Source organism: Populus euphratica, unplaced genomic scaffold, assembly GCF_000495115.2.
Source record: "Populus euphratica unplaced genomic scaffold, PopEup_1.0 scaffold153.1, whole genome shotgun sequence".
Classification (NCBI taxonomy): Eukaryota; Viridiplantae; Streptophyta; class Magnoliopsida; order Malpighiales; family Salicaceae; genus Populus; species Populus euphratica.
Genome location: NW_011499953.1, coordinates 151,050 through 168,377, shown reverse-complemented (window position 1 = coordinate 168,377; position 17,328 = coordinate 151,050). Strand labels below are relative to the sequence as shown.

The window sequence follows — 17,328 nt, the reverse complement described above, 5'->3', positions numbered from 1 at the left end:
TAAAATATTTTTCTTACAAATTTCACCATTTCTAAGTTTTTTTTCTATCAAATTTTATCTTCATTGTTTTTTTATAAGTATTTTTTTTATTGTTTCACATGTTAAAATTAAATTTGTAGAGAATTAAGCTTATTGATTGAATCTATATTTAAAGTTTCACAAGTTGTAAAGTTTTTGAATTAGACTAGGTTTTGGAGGTGCGCCCGAGTTTACATTTTTTTTAATTGGTATTCTCTTATTTTCTATTATTTTTTTGTTGGTTTTTTTTTTATTTTTGTAGTTTAATTCTACTGGCTTAGCCATTTATATTTTTCTTTTTTAATTTCACCCCATGGTTTTTTTTTTTATATCTTTGTAGTTTAATTCTATTGGCTTAGCCATCTATATTTTTCTTTTTTAATTTCACCCCATCATTTTTAATATATAAATAATCTATCAAATTATAAATATTTTTTAATCTCATCCCTATTATTTTTTTATTTACAAATAATCTATAATACTATAATTATTTTTTTAATTTTACCCCTATTATTTTTTTAAACTGCTATTTTTTAATTTTTTTGTTATTTTTTACTACTTTTTTAGTAGGTTAGCATTTGGTTTCTTGACAACGCAAATAAATTTAAGTTTGTTATTTTTACTTATTTGTATATCAATTTATTTTATATTATTATATTTTTTTATATCATTTAAATTACTACCTGAACAATAATTTGAATATTTTTTTAAAAATAAAAAAAATTACCGGGTAACAAATCCAATTTTTCACTAGTGGTTGACGGTCGGACATTTTCACCTCTTTAAAAAAATATTTCAGTATTTTGTGTTCAGACAAAAAATTGCTTCTTACCGAGGGCACGAATACTCTGCTTTTCACTGCAAAACAATTTCCCTACACTCCTCCTTCGTAGATGCGAAATCTACCTCCATGTGTTTCCACGATTTGTAACGTACACCAATCTCCATGGTCTCTCTCAAGATCCCGTTCTTTTTGCGAAGAAGAACCCTTCCTGGACTTTCTCTTCCCTTGCGTACCCTCTTTTCTGTTTACAGTTTCTTAGCAGTAACATATAAACAAACAGGTCTTTGACTTTGCTGCTGCATTTTGGAATATAAAGCAAAAACGATCTCCAGCAATTTTAAATTATGAAGATTTCTTGTTGGATTTTGTTTTACTGGCTTTTTCTTTGCGTTTTCGCATCTGGGTCTCTCTCAATTGGCAATTTTAACCAAGCGTAAGTGATTTCAAAATGCTGCAACTGCTCATTTTGTCGTTAATTTGCATCTGTTTATTAGACTTGTAGTTAACTAGTTTAGTATGAGAATTCTCGTGCTTTATTGTTATATAAAGTTATATTTTTTTTAATCCACGGAAACGAACCCTGGTAATAAATATATCACATGTCGGTGGTTCTTTCCTGTGCTAATTTGTTTGATGACCGTAAAGTTCGTGTCCTTTGGAGCTTTGCGTATATTTTTTCAGCATACGATCTCTCTTGGGTGGCATGTTCATGCGACTGAAATTAAACTGGTATTACGTATGTAGTGAGTGATGAATTTGATGAGCTAAACAATTTAATCACTTTGTTTCTGTTTGCTAGAAAGGATGTCCATTAGGTTTGGAAATTTCCTAGTTGAGGACATTTAGTGCTAGCAGTTTTAAGTTGAACTATGAAAGGAGACAAAACTGAGGACACGCATGGAAGGCTGCCTAGTTCATAGTTAAGATAGACATTGACCCGATCCTGTTGAGTTTGAGATGATTTTCCCCCCCAGAAGAGCATGTGTAACTTTAGTTTCTCATCGCTGTACCCATGAGCTTGTTTTCTTGATGAATAGCAAATATTCCAGCAATTGAAATTGTCAAATGAAGTCAATGGCATTGCAAATGTTGCTGTCCCTCGCTTCACATTATTTGCCTCCTTTTGATTACTTTTTTTTTTTTTGATATTTTTCATCATACCCATTGCTTGTCGCTGTTTCTGTATACCACAGGTTTCCTATCATTGAACCTGATCCTAATCATACGAAACTTCATCTTGCAAGTGAAGGATTGGAAGCTATCAAACGAATAACGAACCCTATTGCTGCTGTTGCTGTATGCCCAACATGCTTCTCTACACCTAATAATTGCGGATAAAAACCCAAGTTTTTTTGTTTATAAATAATCTTACAAAGTGTTACTGATATGCAATGGTGTTTAAAATGAGTTTTTTGATGCTTTAAGTCCGAGTTTGTGTGAAGCGCTCGTTTAGCATGACTGCAACTGTTCAATCGCTGTAGCTAATTGTATACTTATAATTTGATATACTTGTAATCTGCACAGCCATGACAAGAAAGTTTTGCTCTCTTTTATTTATCCCTTTTTTATGTCTTACATTTATGGCTGTATGATCAGGTAATTGGTCCATATCGCTCTGGAAAATCTTTTTTGCTCAATCAGCTTCTTTCACTTTCTTGTTATGAAGGTGCTATTTCAACCACAATTAGTATTTCCTTAAATATTTTTTTAATGGGACTCACTGTATAAAATGATTTTAAATTGGTTGAACTAACATTTCCTTCATCAGGTTTTGGTGTTGGACATATGCGTGACACAAAGACCAAAGGTAATTTGAGTTTGATTCTTGAAAAAGTGCAACCTTTTGTTTAGATGTCATCTATAATGTGTCTTTTGTTTCTTGAAGGGATTTGGGTTTGGGGAACCCCGGTTGAATTGGATATCAACGGAGTAAAAACTTCCGTGTTTTACCTTGATACAGAGGGATTTGAAAGTATTGGGAAGTCAAATGTCTATGATGATCGGTAAATTCCAAATCATTGTGTAATCTTGAAATTGTAGTTGGAGATTGAAGGCTTATGTATATGTTGTCTTTTTGACATTTTCTTTTGCAGGATTTTTGCTCTGGCAACTGTTCTGAGCTCTGTGCTTATTTATAATCTGCCTGAGACGGTTAGTTTTTTGGTCTCGTAACTTCTAGTTTTGAGCATATATGAATTCTAGTTTTGAGCATATATGAATGAATCTTGAGGTGTCAGAGCAGGAAAGTGTGATTTGCTAGATGTGTATGTTAGAGCTTTCTATGGCTATTCCAATTTTATGGACTTGAGGTTTCCTTCATGGAGAAAATTTTTCATCAAAGATAGAAAGATTAAGGATGGTCATATTCTTGATGATCTATACATTTCGAGGGAAATTGTGGTTATTTAATGTTGAGACTTTGCATTGCCAAAATGAAAAATTGAAGTGGATATACTATGTATTTTCACACACTGTCAAAAGAAAAATTAAAGGGGATATAATATGTATTTTCATAAATGTGTAGAAGAATGAATGCAATGAAACAAAAAGTATTATATATTATGGTGGGAGGATTGACTATCACAATCATTTTTGGTTATCTGCGGGTGGATTTAAGATATAAGTTTTCTATGATCTTTGAATAGGACAAACCAATCCTGTTATGAAGCCATTTACATTCCCTCCCAGGTTCCTGAAATGCCAATCATTTTGAACAATTATCTCACAGGATATTTTGTTGTTTTTACATGATTATATTGGCCTGTTTCAACCTTCAAGTAAGAATGAAGTGAATTGAAACATCTTCTACCTTCATAAAAGAATGATTGATTTTTATGGCCCTGAGACATCATATCCACTCTTCTTTAGTTCCATTCCCCTCTTAAGTAGCCTAAATTTGAACTTCATACCAGCATCTTTTCATTTCTTCAAGAAGCTCACAAGGGGATACATGGATGCCTAACTAGTATTTGTTGAAGCTAAACTAAGGAGAGGTTGTCAATTATGAGAATGTCAACTTGGTTTTGTCAAAACTAAACAAAAAATAGGAAGGAAAAATGAGACTTTAGACCTTGTTTTACAGGTGGTGGGATTATCATATCTGATTATTTACCATCTGGTCTGAGGCTCTAGTTTATAAATTAGGTTACTGGCCATTTTTCTTAAAGCTGCATCATTGTAGTTGGTTCTTCTGGTAATACTTGTATATTTATCTTGCTGTGCTCTCAGATCAGAGAAGCTGACATATCTCGTCTGTCATTTGCTGTTGAGCTTGCAGAAGAATTTTATGGAAGGTCTGCAGTTCTGTCTTCTGAGTTCGACATGTTAGACCAGATCATCAATAAATTCTGTGAATTGTGACCATAATTTTTGTATCTCTTTTTTGCACCTTATATGCTACTAATACTAACTCATTTTGTTGGGTGGCTGAAAATTTTGGAGAATAGAGTGAAGGTAATTTATAAGCTACTTTGGTTATACTCCTCCTGTATGTTATCTTTTAATAAAAATACTTGGTGTTGACTTGTATTTGAGTCACAATTTTGTTCACAGGGCCAAGATGTTGCATTTGAACCTGCAAAACTTTTGTGGCTTATCCAGCGTGATTTTCTACGTAAGTCCATAAATGCCTGTCTTTAAAGTTGTTTGTTGAAGTAGGATTATGATAACTGCCTGTTTCATTCTTTAACACTGCAACAGTTCATATAACAATTGGACTGGGTCTTTTAGCGAGCTGATTTCACTGAATGCTGTTTCAGACATGCCAAAGCGCCGTCCTTCTTATGTTTAAATTGTTCTTGTTAGTTTCTACTTATGCCCCACCAGACCCTTATCCGATTTCCTTAAGATAATGGTATAAATAGATGGATGAGTTTCTGATTTGGTAGATGTTTTAGTTGGGTTACTTGTATTGCTTATAATGTTCTGTCTGCTTCATATTGTGCGTTTAGAGAGAACTCATGTTGTTTCTGGTGTTACTCAGAAGGGAAGTCAGTGCAAGAAATGGCGAATGAAGCCCTCCAACATGTTCCTAACAATGATGGTTAGATTTTTCTCCTAGGCCCTAGCCATAGAACTGTAGAAGATGTGTGATTCACTGTGTAATTACAGCATTCTTTAAACAATTTTGAATCCCATGTTCTTGTTCTAATGCAGGGGACAGAAATATTGACCAGGTATTTATTTTTTATGATTTCACTTGCCATCCCAATTATTGTCAATGAAATGGCATGATTCTGGAACCAGAAGTTCACTCTTTCTATTCACCAGGTTAATCAGATCCGAGACTCATTGGCTATCATGGGTGATAACAGCACTGCCTTCAGCTTGCCACAAGTATGTGTTTACCTTGTCCATTAATTTCTTCAAGTCCTAGCCCCTTCACCTTACTTTTCATTGCTATGTTACTAGAATTGTACTAACCACCTATATAATTTCAAAAGCATGTAATTCATCTGAAGTACCTTTTCATACTATGGGATTATGTGTACTAGATGTTTGCTAGGCACATGAAGTGGGCTTAATGTACTGTAGATTAGTTATTCTCTCTACTAATTGTGCTGAATTTGAACCAACAGCCTCATCTCCTGCGAACAAAGCTTTGTGACATGAAGGATGGTGAGCTTGATCCTGTGTATGTTAAGAAGAGGGATCAGTTAAAAGAACTTGTTGCTAGTATTATTCGTCCAAAGGTTGTGCAGGGTAGACCTCTAAATGGAAAGGAGTTTGTAGCTTTCTTGGAGCAGGTAACTTTGTTTATATTGAGCCTGGTTGGAGTTGCTAGACATCATATATTGTCACTGCAGCGTCTCAGGAGGGCAATTGTTTTATGGGGGTGGGGGGAATGGGGTGTGGAGAAGAAATTGAGTTCATTTAACAGGCATAATTATGAGCTGCACCCTTCATTTAACAGACAACACACTATGAGCTGCACCCTTGAGAGTTTGCCACTACATTTGCGTTGCTAAAAGTACTAAAAAAGAGTCAAAGAGAGATGATTCCGATGAAGTTACTGAATTGTTTGGTATGTCAAACTAATTATGAAAATGACCTTCTAACTTGTAAACTCACAGTGTGTTGTCTATTCCATCCATATGAGATGTGTTTAATGGTGTCAATGGGCTGATGTCCTGAATGCATGGCATGGGATTATAGCCTTAATTTTTTGATTTTTTATGAGTTATTCCAATCTTATGTGACAAACATATAACGAAGATATATAGGTTGCCTATTATTTTTTGATTTGTTTTTTATGAGTTATTCTAATTTAACGTGACGCGGTGTATAGCAAAAATACAATTAGAGTTTTCAAGCTCTAATGTTATAGACCTAATTGGAGAGAAATCTAGAAAAAACTTTCTGTAATTTTTATTGAATATGAATAAAAGTCTTGATTTCTATAAAATAAACTAGACATTTCTATTTATTCTTGTATTAAAATCCTTTATAAAAAAGGATTTCTAATTAAAACTTAATTAATAAATCCATCTAGCATTAGAATTCCTAAATAGTAAAATACTAATTAAATTAAAAGTCCTAAAATAAGTAGGAAACAAATAATTAAAATTCAAAATTAACTAGGAAAATAATTAAAACAAGAAAACAATAACTTCATGCTTCATATGAGATGTTTCCGGGTTTCTTTTCAAGTTTGACCTTGTCAATTTGGTGTGTAAACTCTTGGGATAATTATTTTATGTCATCATGAAATAGGTTGCGAGTTGATTTGTTTTTGTAATTGGGCTTCATAATTGTTTTTGATTCATTTTATATGAGGCTATCCTGATCTCATGACTTAAGTTGTGGATTTGGCAGGTTAACCCAGGTTTACTTGATTTATTGTTTTTGAATCTCTTTTCAATTGAATATATATATTTTTTAAATTTCAACCTCCAACAATTTTTTTTTCAATTTCATCCTTTAATTTAGGTTGTTTGAAAATTGAGCTTTGTAAATTTTTTCAATTTACTTTTTATGAAGTTATTTTGGTTTTATGGATTTGTTTTTTTATTTTTTCCCTCCTTTTCAACCTTTAAAGTTGAATTTGTTGGAAATAAAGCTTCATGTTTTTTTTTTCTTGTTATGAAGTTATTTCAATCTCATGACCGAAGTCATGAGTTTAACAAGCTAGTATGGGTTGACTTAAGTTTTATTTTTTTGTCTTTTTTTTCCTGATTTTCTCTATTAACATTGAGTTGATTGACATGAGCTTTATATATATATATTTTTTTTTTTATGATGTTATTCTGATCTCATGAGCTGAGTTATGAGTTTAACATTTTAACCCGGATTGATATAAGTAGTTTTTTTTTGCTATCTTTTAATAATATATATATTTTTTCAATGTCATTCTTTTAACATTTAGTTGATTAGGAATTAACCTTTGTAATTTATTTTAATTTGTTTTAAAGGTTATCACAATTTCATTTACCGGTCGCAGATCTGATTAGTTAACCGGGTCGATCCAATATGTGCCGTCTCAATATTTAAAAAAAAATATCATCCAATATGTTACCTTATCAATATTTTTACAAAATATCGTTTAATATGTATCATATTTTGAGTTCATGATTAATTTTGTTTTTTACTAGACAATATGTTAACAATGCGTGGATATTTTTTTATGTTAAGAAAATTGATTTGACTCGCAGCATAGCATGGGCAAATGATTTAGTATTATTGACAATTCCTCAACCTTGATCTTGCAATTCTCAGATACTCGAAGCCTTGAATAAAGGGGAGATCCCATCAACAGGCTCTTTGGTGGAGGTTTTCAATAAGGGTATTCTTGAGCGATGTTTGAAGCTATACAGTGAAATGATGGCAAAGTTACCCTTACCACTTTCTGAGAAATCTCTGCAAAATGTCCATGAAAACTCTAAAGGGGAAGCAATGAAATCTTTTGATGAACAACATTTTGGTCGCCATCATGCAAAGAGATCTGTCATGCAGCTGGATGAAGAAATAGAGAAGGTATTGGTTGTTTTATCAGCTACGTTAATTGTCTTTTCTCCTTAAATTAACTTATGAATCTGCAAAATTCACTTTGAATCCGATTTGCATGGATGTTAAAATTGTCTTTTATATTCCAAAATCTTTTGACAATTCAAACGAACAAGTTGAAAGATGGCTCTGCTTATGGTTTCTTGGAGGTAGTTACTTGATTGAAGTGTTGAATTCTCATGTTGTCTTTTTTGGGAAAAAAAAACAAAAAAACTGAATCCAAGTCCATTTAACAACCACCACACCATAAACTGGATGAAATCTTTAGCAAATACTTCTGTTGAGTCTCCTGCATTGGACAGGCTGCATGTGCTCAGTGTCTCATTTAACAACCAACAGTATTTAGAGTTTGGTTCTAGAGCAACAATATATAAATACATGTAAACCATTTTTTAAGGCTATCAAGTTGCAATACTCTTAACACTCCTGAAGTACTTTACTATGGAAATTCTGTCTAGGTTCATAAGAATTTCGTAATGGCAAATGAATATCAATCAGCAAAGCTATGTGAGGCACTTTATTCTAGATGTGAGGACAGAATGGACCAGCTTCAGGTTCTCAGACTTCCTTCCATGGCAAAATTCAATGCAGGCTTCCTGCAATGCAACCAAAGTTTTGAGCATGAGTGTGTTGGACCTTCAAAGGCAAATTACGAGCTTCGCATGATGAAGGTTCGGCATGCTCTTTGTAATTTATTTTAATTGCGTCAGTTATTGCTCTGTTTCTCATATCTGTAGATATTGATGTTCGAGCTGGAGGGAATATTGAAACGGGAAATCAAATTCAATGCCATTTGGTCATACGTTTTTGATTCTTTAAGATAGCATACATGCCATAATTATCAATATGGAGAACTCATAATCTAAACAAAGTTGTTGCCAACGGAAGGGACATGAAAATCTGAATTAGTGTTAGTGTTAAGATTGTGAATTAACCTTCTAAATATATCCTGATAGACAAATCTCTCTATGAATCATGAAATGCTTTATCAATATAGTTCCATGTGGTGTGCAGATGTGTGCTTTCCTTTTCACTTGTTTACTGACTAGTGCATTGTGAATGTATGATGCGGATCATCAGATGATGGGGAAATCAAAATCTTCATTTATAAAGGAATACAACCACAGGCTATTCAATTGGTTGGTGGCCTTCTCCCTCGTCATGGTGGTAGTGGGCCGGTTTATTATAAAGTTTATTTTGATAGAAATTGGTGCATGGATACTTTTTATCTTCCTAGAGACCTACACGAGGATGTTTTGGTCTGCGGAATCTCTTTATTACAACCCAGTTTGGCATTTTATTGTCGCAGCCTGGGAAACACTTGTTTACAGCCCTTTTCTTGATTTGGACAGGTAATGCTACATTTCCTCAATTGCACCCAAGAAAAATGAATTACATCGTATCTAAAGATAGTGCTTGATGCCATACAATATTCAATTTTATCTTAAAACTATACTGTCATTATTTTCTGCTAGGTTGTGTGATTTTGCTCTTTGATCAGAAGCAATAAAAAACAAACAATTTTCGTAGTTTATAGTTGAAAGCTGTGCTAATCATGTATTCCTTTTACAACACAACGAGCCCTAGCAATACTTTAAAAAAAAAGTTTTATTTTTCAAATGTATTTTGAATGATGTCCCATGTCAATCAGTATGCTAGAAGATAAACAGGCATATTAAGAAGAATCCGGTCCATAAGTTTGTAATTCATGAGCAATGCTCCATTTGTTTGTCATTTTCTTTTGTTGATCTGTTTTGTTTCAATGCAGATGGGCAATTCCACTTGGTTTGGTGGCAGCAATTTTGGTGGTATATTGGCGGTGTTATGGTAGAAGGAAACATGGGTCACAGTGGCTGTTACCCTTGTACAAAAATCCTAAAGGGGGTACTCATAGGCCGAGAACAGACTAAGCCTTGTTTATTTTAATGCATTTCAAAGTGAAAAACACCTTAAAAAGAAATCGCTAACATACTCTAAATGAATTGCGATCATGTGCCTTAGATTTGGCATGGTCTTGCTCCAATCATTTTGGGTGAGCTTTTCTTTTTTCACATACAAAGCCCACCATTCTTTATGTTTTTCTCTTGTTGGTTCCTGAAAACATTTGATCTCAAGAATGTGACGAGTCTGATGATGAAATGAGGTTTGTATGGTTGTGCACTCGTATCATTTCCTACTCCATCGTTTCCAGGGCATTTACTTTGTTGTGATCTGTTCGTCACTTCAATTTGTCTGTTATATCACAGGTGTAGTTTCTATATACAAATGCTGGAAAAGTATAGCCCTATGAGCCATAGATGTTCATTTCAATTAGAGACTGCATTACTGACTGTACAGCCACAATACAACTCCTTTACATTGAAAAGAAGAAGAAAGCTGCTGTTCTATTTTCGTTCTTAATTACCCTTTTATATTCAAGTCCAGACAATTCGTCGAAGCAAATTATCCAAGTGCTCAGGATGCTTCATGGACACAAAAGTATACTCTATGTTACTGCGACTTACTGTGAAGTCTCATAGTCAGAGCACAGGCTAATTATGACAGAGAAGACATATCTCGCCCTTCTTTCATTCATTGTGATTTTCATGTTCTAGTTTCCGTTTCTTCAATCAAATATTTTATTTTTTCTACCTGTTTTTTATATTTTAAGACGCCAAATAAACGCAACTCAAGTTTCTCAGATTATTTTTATCGATTAGTTCTCTTATCATCCTATATTATTTAAGAAATATAAAAAAATAATCATTGAGCTGCCTTTATCGTGTCGCGGGGGATAATCCAGACTCCTAGTGACGAAGAATGCATTTAGAGTATTTGGGATGCCAGTATAAAATCCAAATTTTCAGGCTAAAGGGAATGTATGGCCCATACCAAAAGCCCACTAATCAAACGTCGTCGTGCTTAAGAAACCTTTAAAGTTGGACATGGTACCTGTATATCAACGTCAAGTGTCCATTCACTACTAACCGTTTTTCTGAAACTCCGCTGCTCGCTCTCTATCTCCCTCCAAATGCCGAAGTGAAAAAAATCCCTAACTTCTCCACTGCAAACCTGAAAGCCTAAATCATCAAATTCGAACCGACTCAACTCTATGGACACTCACTCTCACTTAACTGCACCTAATCGCTCTCGCAGCTCTCAATCTCCGTCTCCTTCGCACTCGGCCTCGGCCTCGGCCTCCGCAACCTCTTCCATCCACAAACGGAAACTCGCCGCGGCTGCGGCGGGGGACGACGACCACTTGCCGCCATTTGCTCCGTCTTCTCTCTCCGCAGACACTCGCGATGGCGCTCTCACCTCCAACGACGACCTTGAGAGCATCTCCGCTCGCGGCGCCGACTCTGACTCCGATGACGCTGAAGATTCCGACACCGTCCTTGACGATGAAGATGAAGACTTCGACAACGATTCCTCCATGAGAACGTTCACCACAGCCCGCCTCGACACCACTAACCCCGCTGGCAGCAGCAGCCGGAACACGAAGATCAAAATGGAGAACACGAATGTCAAGATTGAAAATTCTGATAGCGGGAAGGACGGTGGGCACACAGGGACTGGTGCAGTGGGGCCTGCTGCAGCGGGGAGTTCTGGGCCAGGGATTGTGGTGAAGGAGGATTCTGTTAAAATATTTACGGAAAATTTGCAGGCAAGTGGAGCTTATAGCGCGAGAGAAGAGAGTTTGAAGAGAGAGGTATGGTTTATAGTTTCTTTGAGATTCTTGACTACCGTGCATATTTCCAAGTTCATTGCTTGCAATTGTTTACTAGTAACTAAGTTTAATCTTCTTTTACATGGCCTTTACAAAAAAGAAAACGAAACTATGAGTGAGATATTTTAAAACGGGACTTGATATTGATTGATTCGAGCGTTTCAGGAGGAAGCAGGAAAACTCAAGTTTGTCTGTTATTCAAATGATGATGTTGATGAGCATATGGTTTGGTACCTTATTCTCTTTTCTTAAACACATATACTTTTTTTTTTTTGCTGGTTCCTCTTTTAATTATGAATACTCGTGATATCTTTAATTTTTCATTTCTTGTTTGATGGGGTTTGTTACCTCTGTACCAACTCTAGTTATGGTGAGGATTTTAATGTTTGCCTTTGCCTTTGGTTTCTCAGGCTGATAGGATTGAAGAATATATTTGCGAGGCAATTGCCTAACATGCCCAAGGAGTACATAGTTCGACTTGTGATGGATAGGTAACTCTATGAAATCCTTTAGAAGTGCTTACAATAAACAAATTTTTTTATAAAGTGGGCAGAGATTAGATGACAAGAATCCCTCAACTTCTACTATCTGTTTTCCTTTTTGGTTAAGCTGAGAAAACTTCCAGTTCATTGTGAAGGTAACTACTATTACTCTACAGCCTGCATCAATATTAAGAACCAAAATTGGTTTCTTAAAGATATAATCATTTAGATTGACAATGTGTCCAGTAATGGAAATTAATCCGCAATCCACTCACCTATGTATGCAATCACCAGAATTGTATATGGATGCATGTAAGCAGAACCCAATGTCCTTATGTGATACCATTTTGGAGAGTTGTGCTTGATAGTTTATGTTAATGTCAAAACATTGAACTCCTTCCATGTCCTTGAATACGGACATCTAGGGTGTTATTGTATAATTATGATCACTCACTTAAGCATGCAACTTGTGGGGAAGGGCCCAATACCATTTCTTTTTTTCATTGTTGAATCATTCTCAAAACTCCCCTTATGTTAGGTTAGGATTGCTGGTCCCAAGCCCTGATTATTATACGGACATCTAGTTGTGCTTGTTAGGATTGCTGGTCCCAAGCCCTGATTGAGGGTTGTGGTAGGTTGACAGCCAGCTTAAAACCTTGTCATCTTTATGATATGGATCGTTTTGATATGGCACAAAAGTGTTCATGTATGTTTTTCAATACAACATGCAGAAGCCACAAATCTGTGATGATTATTAGACGCAATCAGGTGGTTGGTGGTATCACTTATCGTCCATATGTCAGGTTAGTTCTCGTATTATTAGTGTTGTTTTTTACTCATTCCAACTTCAAGTGCACTGTTGTATTATTATATATTCTTAGGTGGAGTAGAACTTACGAGCTTAATTAGGATACTTTCCCTGACTGACTTGGGAAAAGGCGAGGGTCATTCGTTGCTTTTTAGCATTTTGTTTGAACTGCAATCATAATTTTGTAAGATGAATGAATGATTGATTGATCCTGTTAAGTTGGTATAATGAGAAGCAGATGATTGGAGTTTGGTTTTGTCCATGTAACCATAGCACTAAGCTTAAATATTTGAATGTGGATTGCATATTTGCATCTTTTCCCTTGTACACCCATGTAGCAATAACCACTCATTACATGAAAGTATTTTATTTCTTGTTGTTGTGATTTCATCTTTGAAACCTCTTTTATCCTAATGCCATTGGTTACCTTAGTAACACCTTTTTCCTTCCCAACCACAGTCAGAGGTTTGGGGAGATAGCTTTTTGTGCAATCACCGCAGATGAACAAGTAAAAGGTTATGGTACGAGATTGATGAATCACTTAAAGCAGCATGCACGTGATGTTGATGGGTTGACACATTTCCTGACGTATGCTGACAATAATGCTGTTGGCTATTTTATCAAGCAGGTGGGCTTTCTATTTCTGGCAAATTCTTTGCTGTGGTGATTTATTGTTTGTTTCAACCTGGACCTGCAATACCCTGTTGATTTATAAGATTTGCCCACAATCCTCCCTGTTTATTTTTTGTTATGAAAGCTGAATCAGTAATAAATACTGTTTAGATTGTAGCTAATTTCTAGTTAAACCTTTGTCTTAAATGGAAATGCAAGATTTGATAGTGGTGGCCCTTGTCTTGAGTTCTGTAACTTTCACAATTCATTTTTTTCATGAACTGCTTATTTGTTAGATGTTACTATATAATTGTTCAGTTTGATCTATGGAAGATCTCATTCTTGATGTTCTGCACACTTATTACTCGAATGTTACTTCTGATAGTTTTGTTGCCATATCCTTCTGAAATACATTGGTTTCCTATGTAATGTTGTGTTCTTTTATTGACATGTAGGGTTTCACAAAAGAGATTTACTTGGAGAAAGATCGATGGCAAGGGTATTGTTAATTTACAAAGTCTAGTATTATTAAGAAAAATGAAGGGGAGGGGATTGGATAAAGGCAGGGCTTCAAGTACAGTTCTGCTTTGTATTATTTTACTGAAATTGTGGTTTGAGAGGGGGGGATGTTAAAATGAAGAAGTTTCAAGTTCATCACATGGACTTGTTTTTCCCCCTTTGTTAGCCTTGTTGGTGTATCCCATCCTTTTCTATCACTGTCCCTCAGTTTATGAATTCATTTGAATTCCAGGTATATTAAAGACTATGATGGAGGTATCTTAATGGAATGCAAGATTGATCAAAAACTTCCTTACACTGACTTATCAACCATGATTCGTCGTCAGAGACAGGTGAGATGATAGTCTACTTGGTCAATGTTTTCTTTGTGAAATAATGTAGTTAGATCATAATATTTGGAAGTCGGTATCTGGAACATGAATTACGATAAATGGTCAAATAATCCATTTGAGCAGTATATCTTCTTTTTCTAAATGCTCAGCTTGTTGGGCCTTCTTTGTTTAAAGTAAGCAATCTGAATATGTTGCCGCTGATTCAGAAGCTTCGTCAATTTCTATAATTCACTCCAAAACTTTATAATAAGGACATGTGTCCTGAAGTTACATCTAAAATTGAATTATTGGATCGAGATTACTATGTGATTTCTGGATACAATGAAAGCCAGTATGTCTATACGATGCTTCTGAAACGGACGCACTAATTCTAGTAAGAGACTGTTCCAGTATGTTTTACTTGTAAAGATCACAATCTCTTGCTACCATTTTCGTTGATCCTGATGGGTTTTTCTTATATTATAATCATATACTTTTTACATCCTTAACTTCAAAGATTTTTATCATACAACCTTGAGAAATATTGCCCTGTTTTTCTTGTTCCTAAACCAAAGCTTCTCGGGATGTTGACTGAATACATTTATAGAATGTAATTAGTTGGATTTATCATAGTTGCGTTGCTTAGTCTGGAAACTTAGATTTTTCCTGTACATGTCTTTCAAGAGGTTCTTTAATCTAGAACTTGTTGAGCAGAACACCAATAGTATCTATCTATCATATTGTAGGTTTCTCGCATGTGGCTTCCTGTCAGACTTGCTGTGCTGCCAGTCTGCCATGGACCTTTTAGATTACTACTCCACTCCATATGTATCACCTACAGTACTAATTTCTGTGCACAAGTTCAGAATTTATCATCCTGATGATTCTCCCTGCACTTCCAGTAATCTTTTTTTCTTATGATGATAGGCAATTGATGAAAAGATAAGAGAGCTATCCAATTGTCATATCATCTATCCTGGAATTGATTTTCAAAAGGTATGTGCCATCAGCAATCTACTGCTTATCCTATAACTTGATAGGTTCCTTTTCTAGATTGTACGTGATTTCTATCTAGCAGTACAGTTTAGTGCTGTGTTTGTACATTGGATTAAAATTATACTGTGTACTAATTTTCATTCAGAAAGAAGCTGGTATTCCCAAGAAAATCATCAAAGTCGAGGATATTCCTGGCTTGAGTATGTTTTTGAACTTGGCTTATTGACTTCTTATTAATTTTGAACACTCTTTTGCCACACTTGGTACATACCTATTGAAAATTATATGATATAATTATAATTGAAAGTTTGGAATGTTGAGAATGAGATTTTTTTTGAATGCGATAATAGGGGAGGCTGGGTGGACTCCTGATCAATGGGGCCATTCACGTTTCAGAACATTAAACTCTGCTTCGGATAGTGCCACAAATCAAAAATATTTGACTGCATTTATGCGCTCACTTTTAAAGGCAAGTCTCAAAAATACTTCTCTTTTCTTTGTCGTTTTCATCTTGTTTTGAGATTTCTTTCAGACTGATTTCTGTCACAATGGCAGCCAGTCATGAAACTTCCAGAAATCTTTAATTGTCACCATATTTTGTTGCAAAATGAACAGAATACTGCTAGGATAGTGTTGCCATGACATGGTTGCAATGGAAATGCTCGTGGCTGAAATTGCCCTAATTGAAACTTTGATATCCTTGAGTTGAGAATACGTGTCTGTTTGGATGCCAGTGTTTGAAGTTGATTTGTTTTATTATGTTAAATTCAAAAGCTCAACTCAATGTGAAGGTTGTTGATGGATTGCTGTGCCAAATATATGTGCTTTATGTTGTTGCCGTCTTGCTATCTAAAAGCAAGACATACTGTTGGTAATAGATAGTATTCAAATGATCAACAATGGAACAATTAACTACTTTTTTTTAGAGAGATCAAAATCTGATAGAATCTTGTCAATGACTTAAAGATCGTGTGGACTGGGAAACTATTGTGCTGCTTTTATCAAAGAAGACCTGTCAAGCACTTTATAGCTGTTCTATATTAATTGTTTTTGGTTCCTCATAATGCTGTACTTGATCTTCTAATCACTTTATAGTTGCAAATTCATGCAAAATAGTGATTGTTTTGCTATTGTTAATATTCTTTGGATTTTCACATCTGCCAATCCTTAATGCTTTGGATTTGCAATATTTTTTGCTCATATTTATGCGTTCTCCTTTTTCAGTGTTTGAAAATCACTAGAACAGTGATTCTCCTGCCTATGTCATATTCATTGGATTCTTACTGCATGGATTTTGTGTTAGCAGTCAATGCATGACCATGTGGATGCTTGGCCGTTTAAGGAACCAGTTGATGCTCGGGATGTCCCTGATTATTATGACATCATCAAGGATCCCATGGGTAAGATATCAAATTTTTCAGTTTCATTCTGGCAAGGTATTTCTTGTGATGATTCTCTGATTGACAGGCATGTATACTGTTAAAATAATACATGTATAGTGTCTTCATGTCTGTTATGCTGTAAAAAATCTCTAGAAGCATGGGTTGGGTCACAACTGTAACAGAACCAAAATGTTGAAGCTCAGTCACGAAGATAATTGATAGCTGTAATATTTTCTGTTTTAAGCTTGTAGAACTCAGTTGAAGTTTCATTCTGGTGACCATTATCTGGTACTTGAGTTGATCTATATGGACAAGTACAAATCTTTGTAGCATTTTGATAACATCGGATAATTGGCTAGAGTGTTTGAATTTCTTTTTTGGAATTTACTGCATAATTTGGTATGAAAAAATAATTTCTGATTCCTACCTATTATTGAGAATTTCACAAAAAAAAAGAAGTTAAAATTGGATCATATGTATGAGTCTGTCATGATCATCCACTATGCCTGCAGATCTGAAGACGATGTCAAAAAGGGTAGAGTCAGAACAATACTATGTAACACTTGAGATGTTCATTGCTGATGTTAAGAGGATGTGTGCCAATGCACGGACATACAACTCACCTGATACCATTTATTACAAGTGTGCAACCAGGCATGCTCATCCACTTGTGCTCTCTGTTTTAGCCCCCCCCCCCCCCCCCCC

At 35.0% G+C, this 17,328-nt stretch overlaps 2 protein-coding genes across 6 annotated transcripts in view; both read left to right on the top strand.

Annotated features, from left to right (window-relative positions):
- Positions 1-851: 851 nt before the first annotated feature.
- Positions 852-10,502, top strand: LOC105138129 (guanylate-binding protein 4-like). 3 transcript variants are annotated; one of them, XM_011044138.1, is made up of 17 exons: positions 852-1,235; positions 1,996-2,098; positions 2,399-2,468; positions 2,571-2,609; positions 2,688-2,805; positions 2,896-2,953; positions 4,031-4,095; positions 4,249-4,255; positions 4,355-4,415; positions 4,785-4,844; positions 4,958-4,977; positions 5,072-5,137; positions 5,380-5,547; positions 7,517-7,774; positions 8,263-8,475; positions 8,885-9,156; positions 9,573-10,502. In XM_011044138.1, the coding sequence occupies exons 1-17, from the start codon at positions 1,147-1,149 to the stop codon at positions 9,712-9,714; spliced, it is 1,809 nt and encodes a 602-aa protein (XP_011042440.1). In that variant the 5' UTR covers positions 852-1,146; the 3' UTR covers positions 9,715-10,502. The 3 variants fall into 3 exon arrangements, with proteins under 3 accessions (XP_011042440.1, XP_011042442.1, XP_011042441.1); XM_011044139.1 differs by lacking the exon at positions 852-1,235 and adding an exon at positions 1,281-1,890; XM_011044140.1 differs by lacking the exon at positions 1,996-2,098 and having other exon boundaries at positions 1,151-1,235.
- A 236-nt stretch (positions 10,503-10,738) lies between these two features.
- LOC105138127 (histone acetyltransferase GCN5-like) overlaps positions 10,739-17,328 on the top strand; it is a 7,707-nt gene continuing 1,117 nt past the window's right edge. Inside the window, exons 1-12 of one of the 3 annotated variants that reach the window (XM_011044134.1) lie at positions 10,739-11,495; positions 11,679-11,743; positions 11,924-12,004; positions 12,727-12,798; positions 13,263-13,431; positions 13,871-13,914; positions 14,167-14,266; positions 15,173-15,241; positions 15,387-15,441; positions 15,592-15,710; positions 16,548-16,641; positions 17,136-17,319. In XM_011044134.1, coding sequence (XP_011042436.1) covers positions 10,896-11,495; positions 11,679-11,743; positions 11,924-12,004; positions 12,727-12,798; positions 13,263-13,431; positions 13,871-13,914; positions 14,167-14,266; positions 15,173-15,241; positions 15,387-15,441; positions 15,592-15,710; positions 16,548-16,641; positions 17,136-17,319 — 1,652 coding nt within the window. In that variant the 5' untranslated portion in view covers positions 10,739-10,895. Of the gene's footprint in view, positions 11,496-11,678; positions 11,744-11,923; positions 12,005-12,726; positions 12,799-13,262; positions 13,432-13,870; positions 13,915-14,166; positions 14,267-15,172; positions 15,242-15,386; positions 15,442-15,591; positions 15,711-16,465; positions 16,642-17,135; positions 17,320-17,328 lie in introns of those variants that run through there. The other 2 variants (XM_011044135.1, XM_011044136.1) reach the window with 2 other exon arrangements.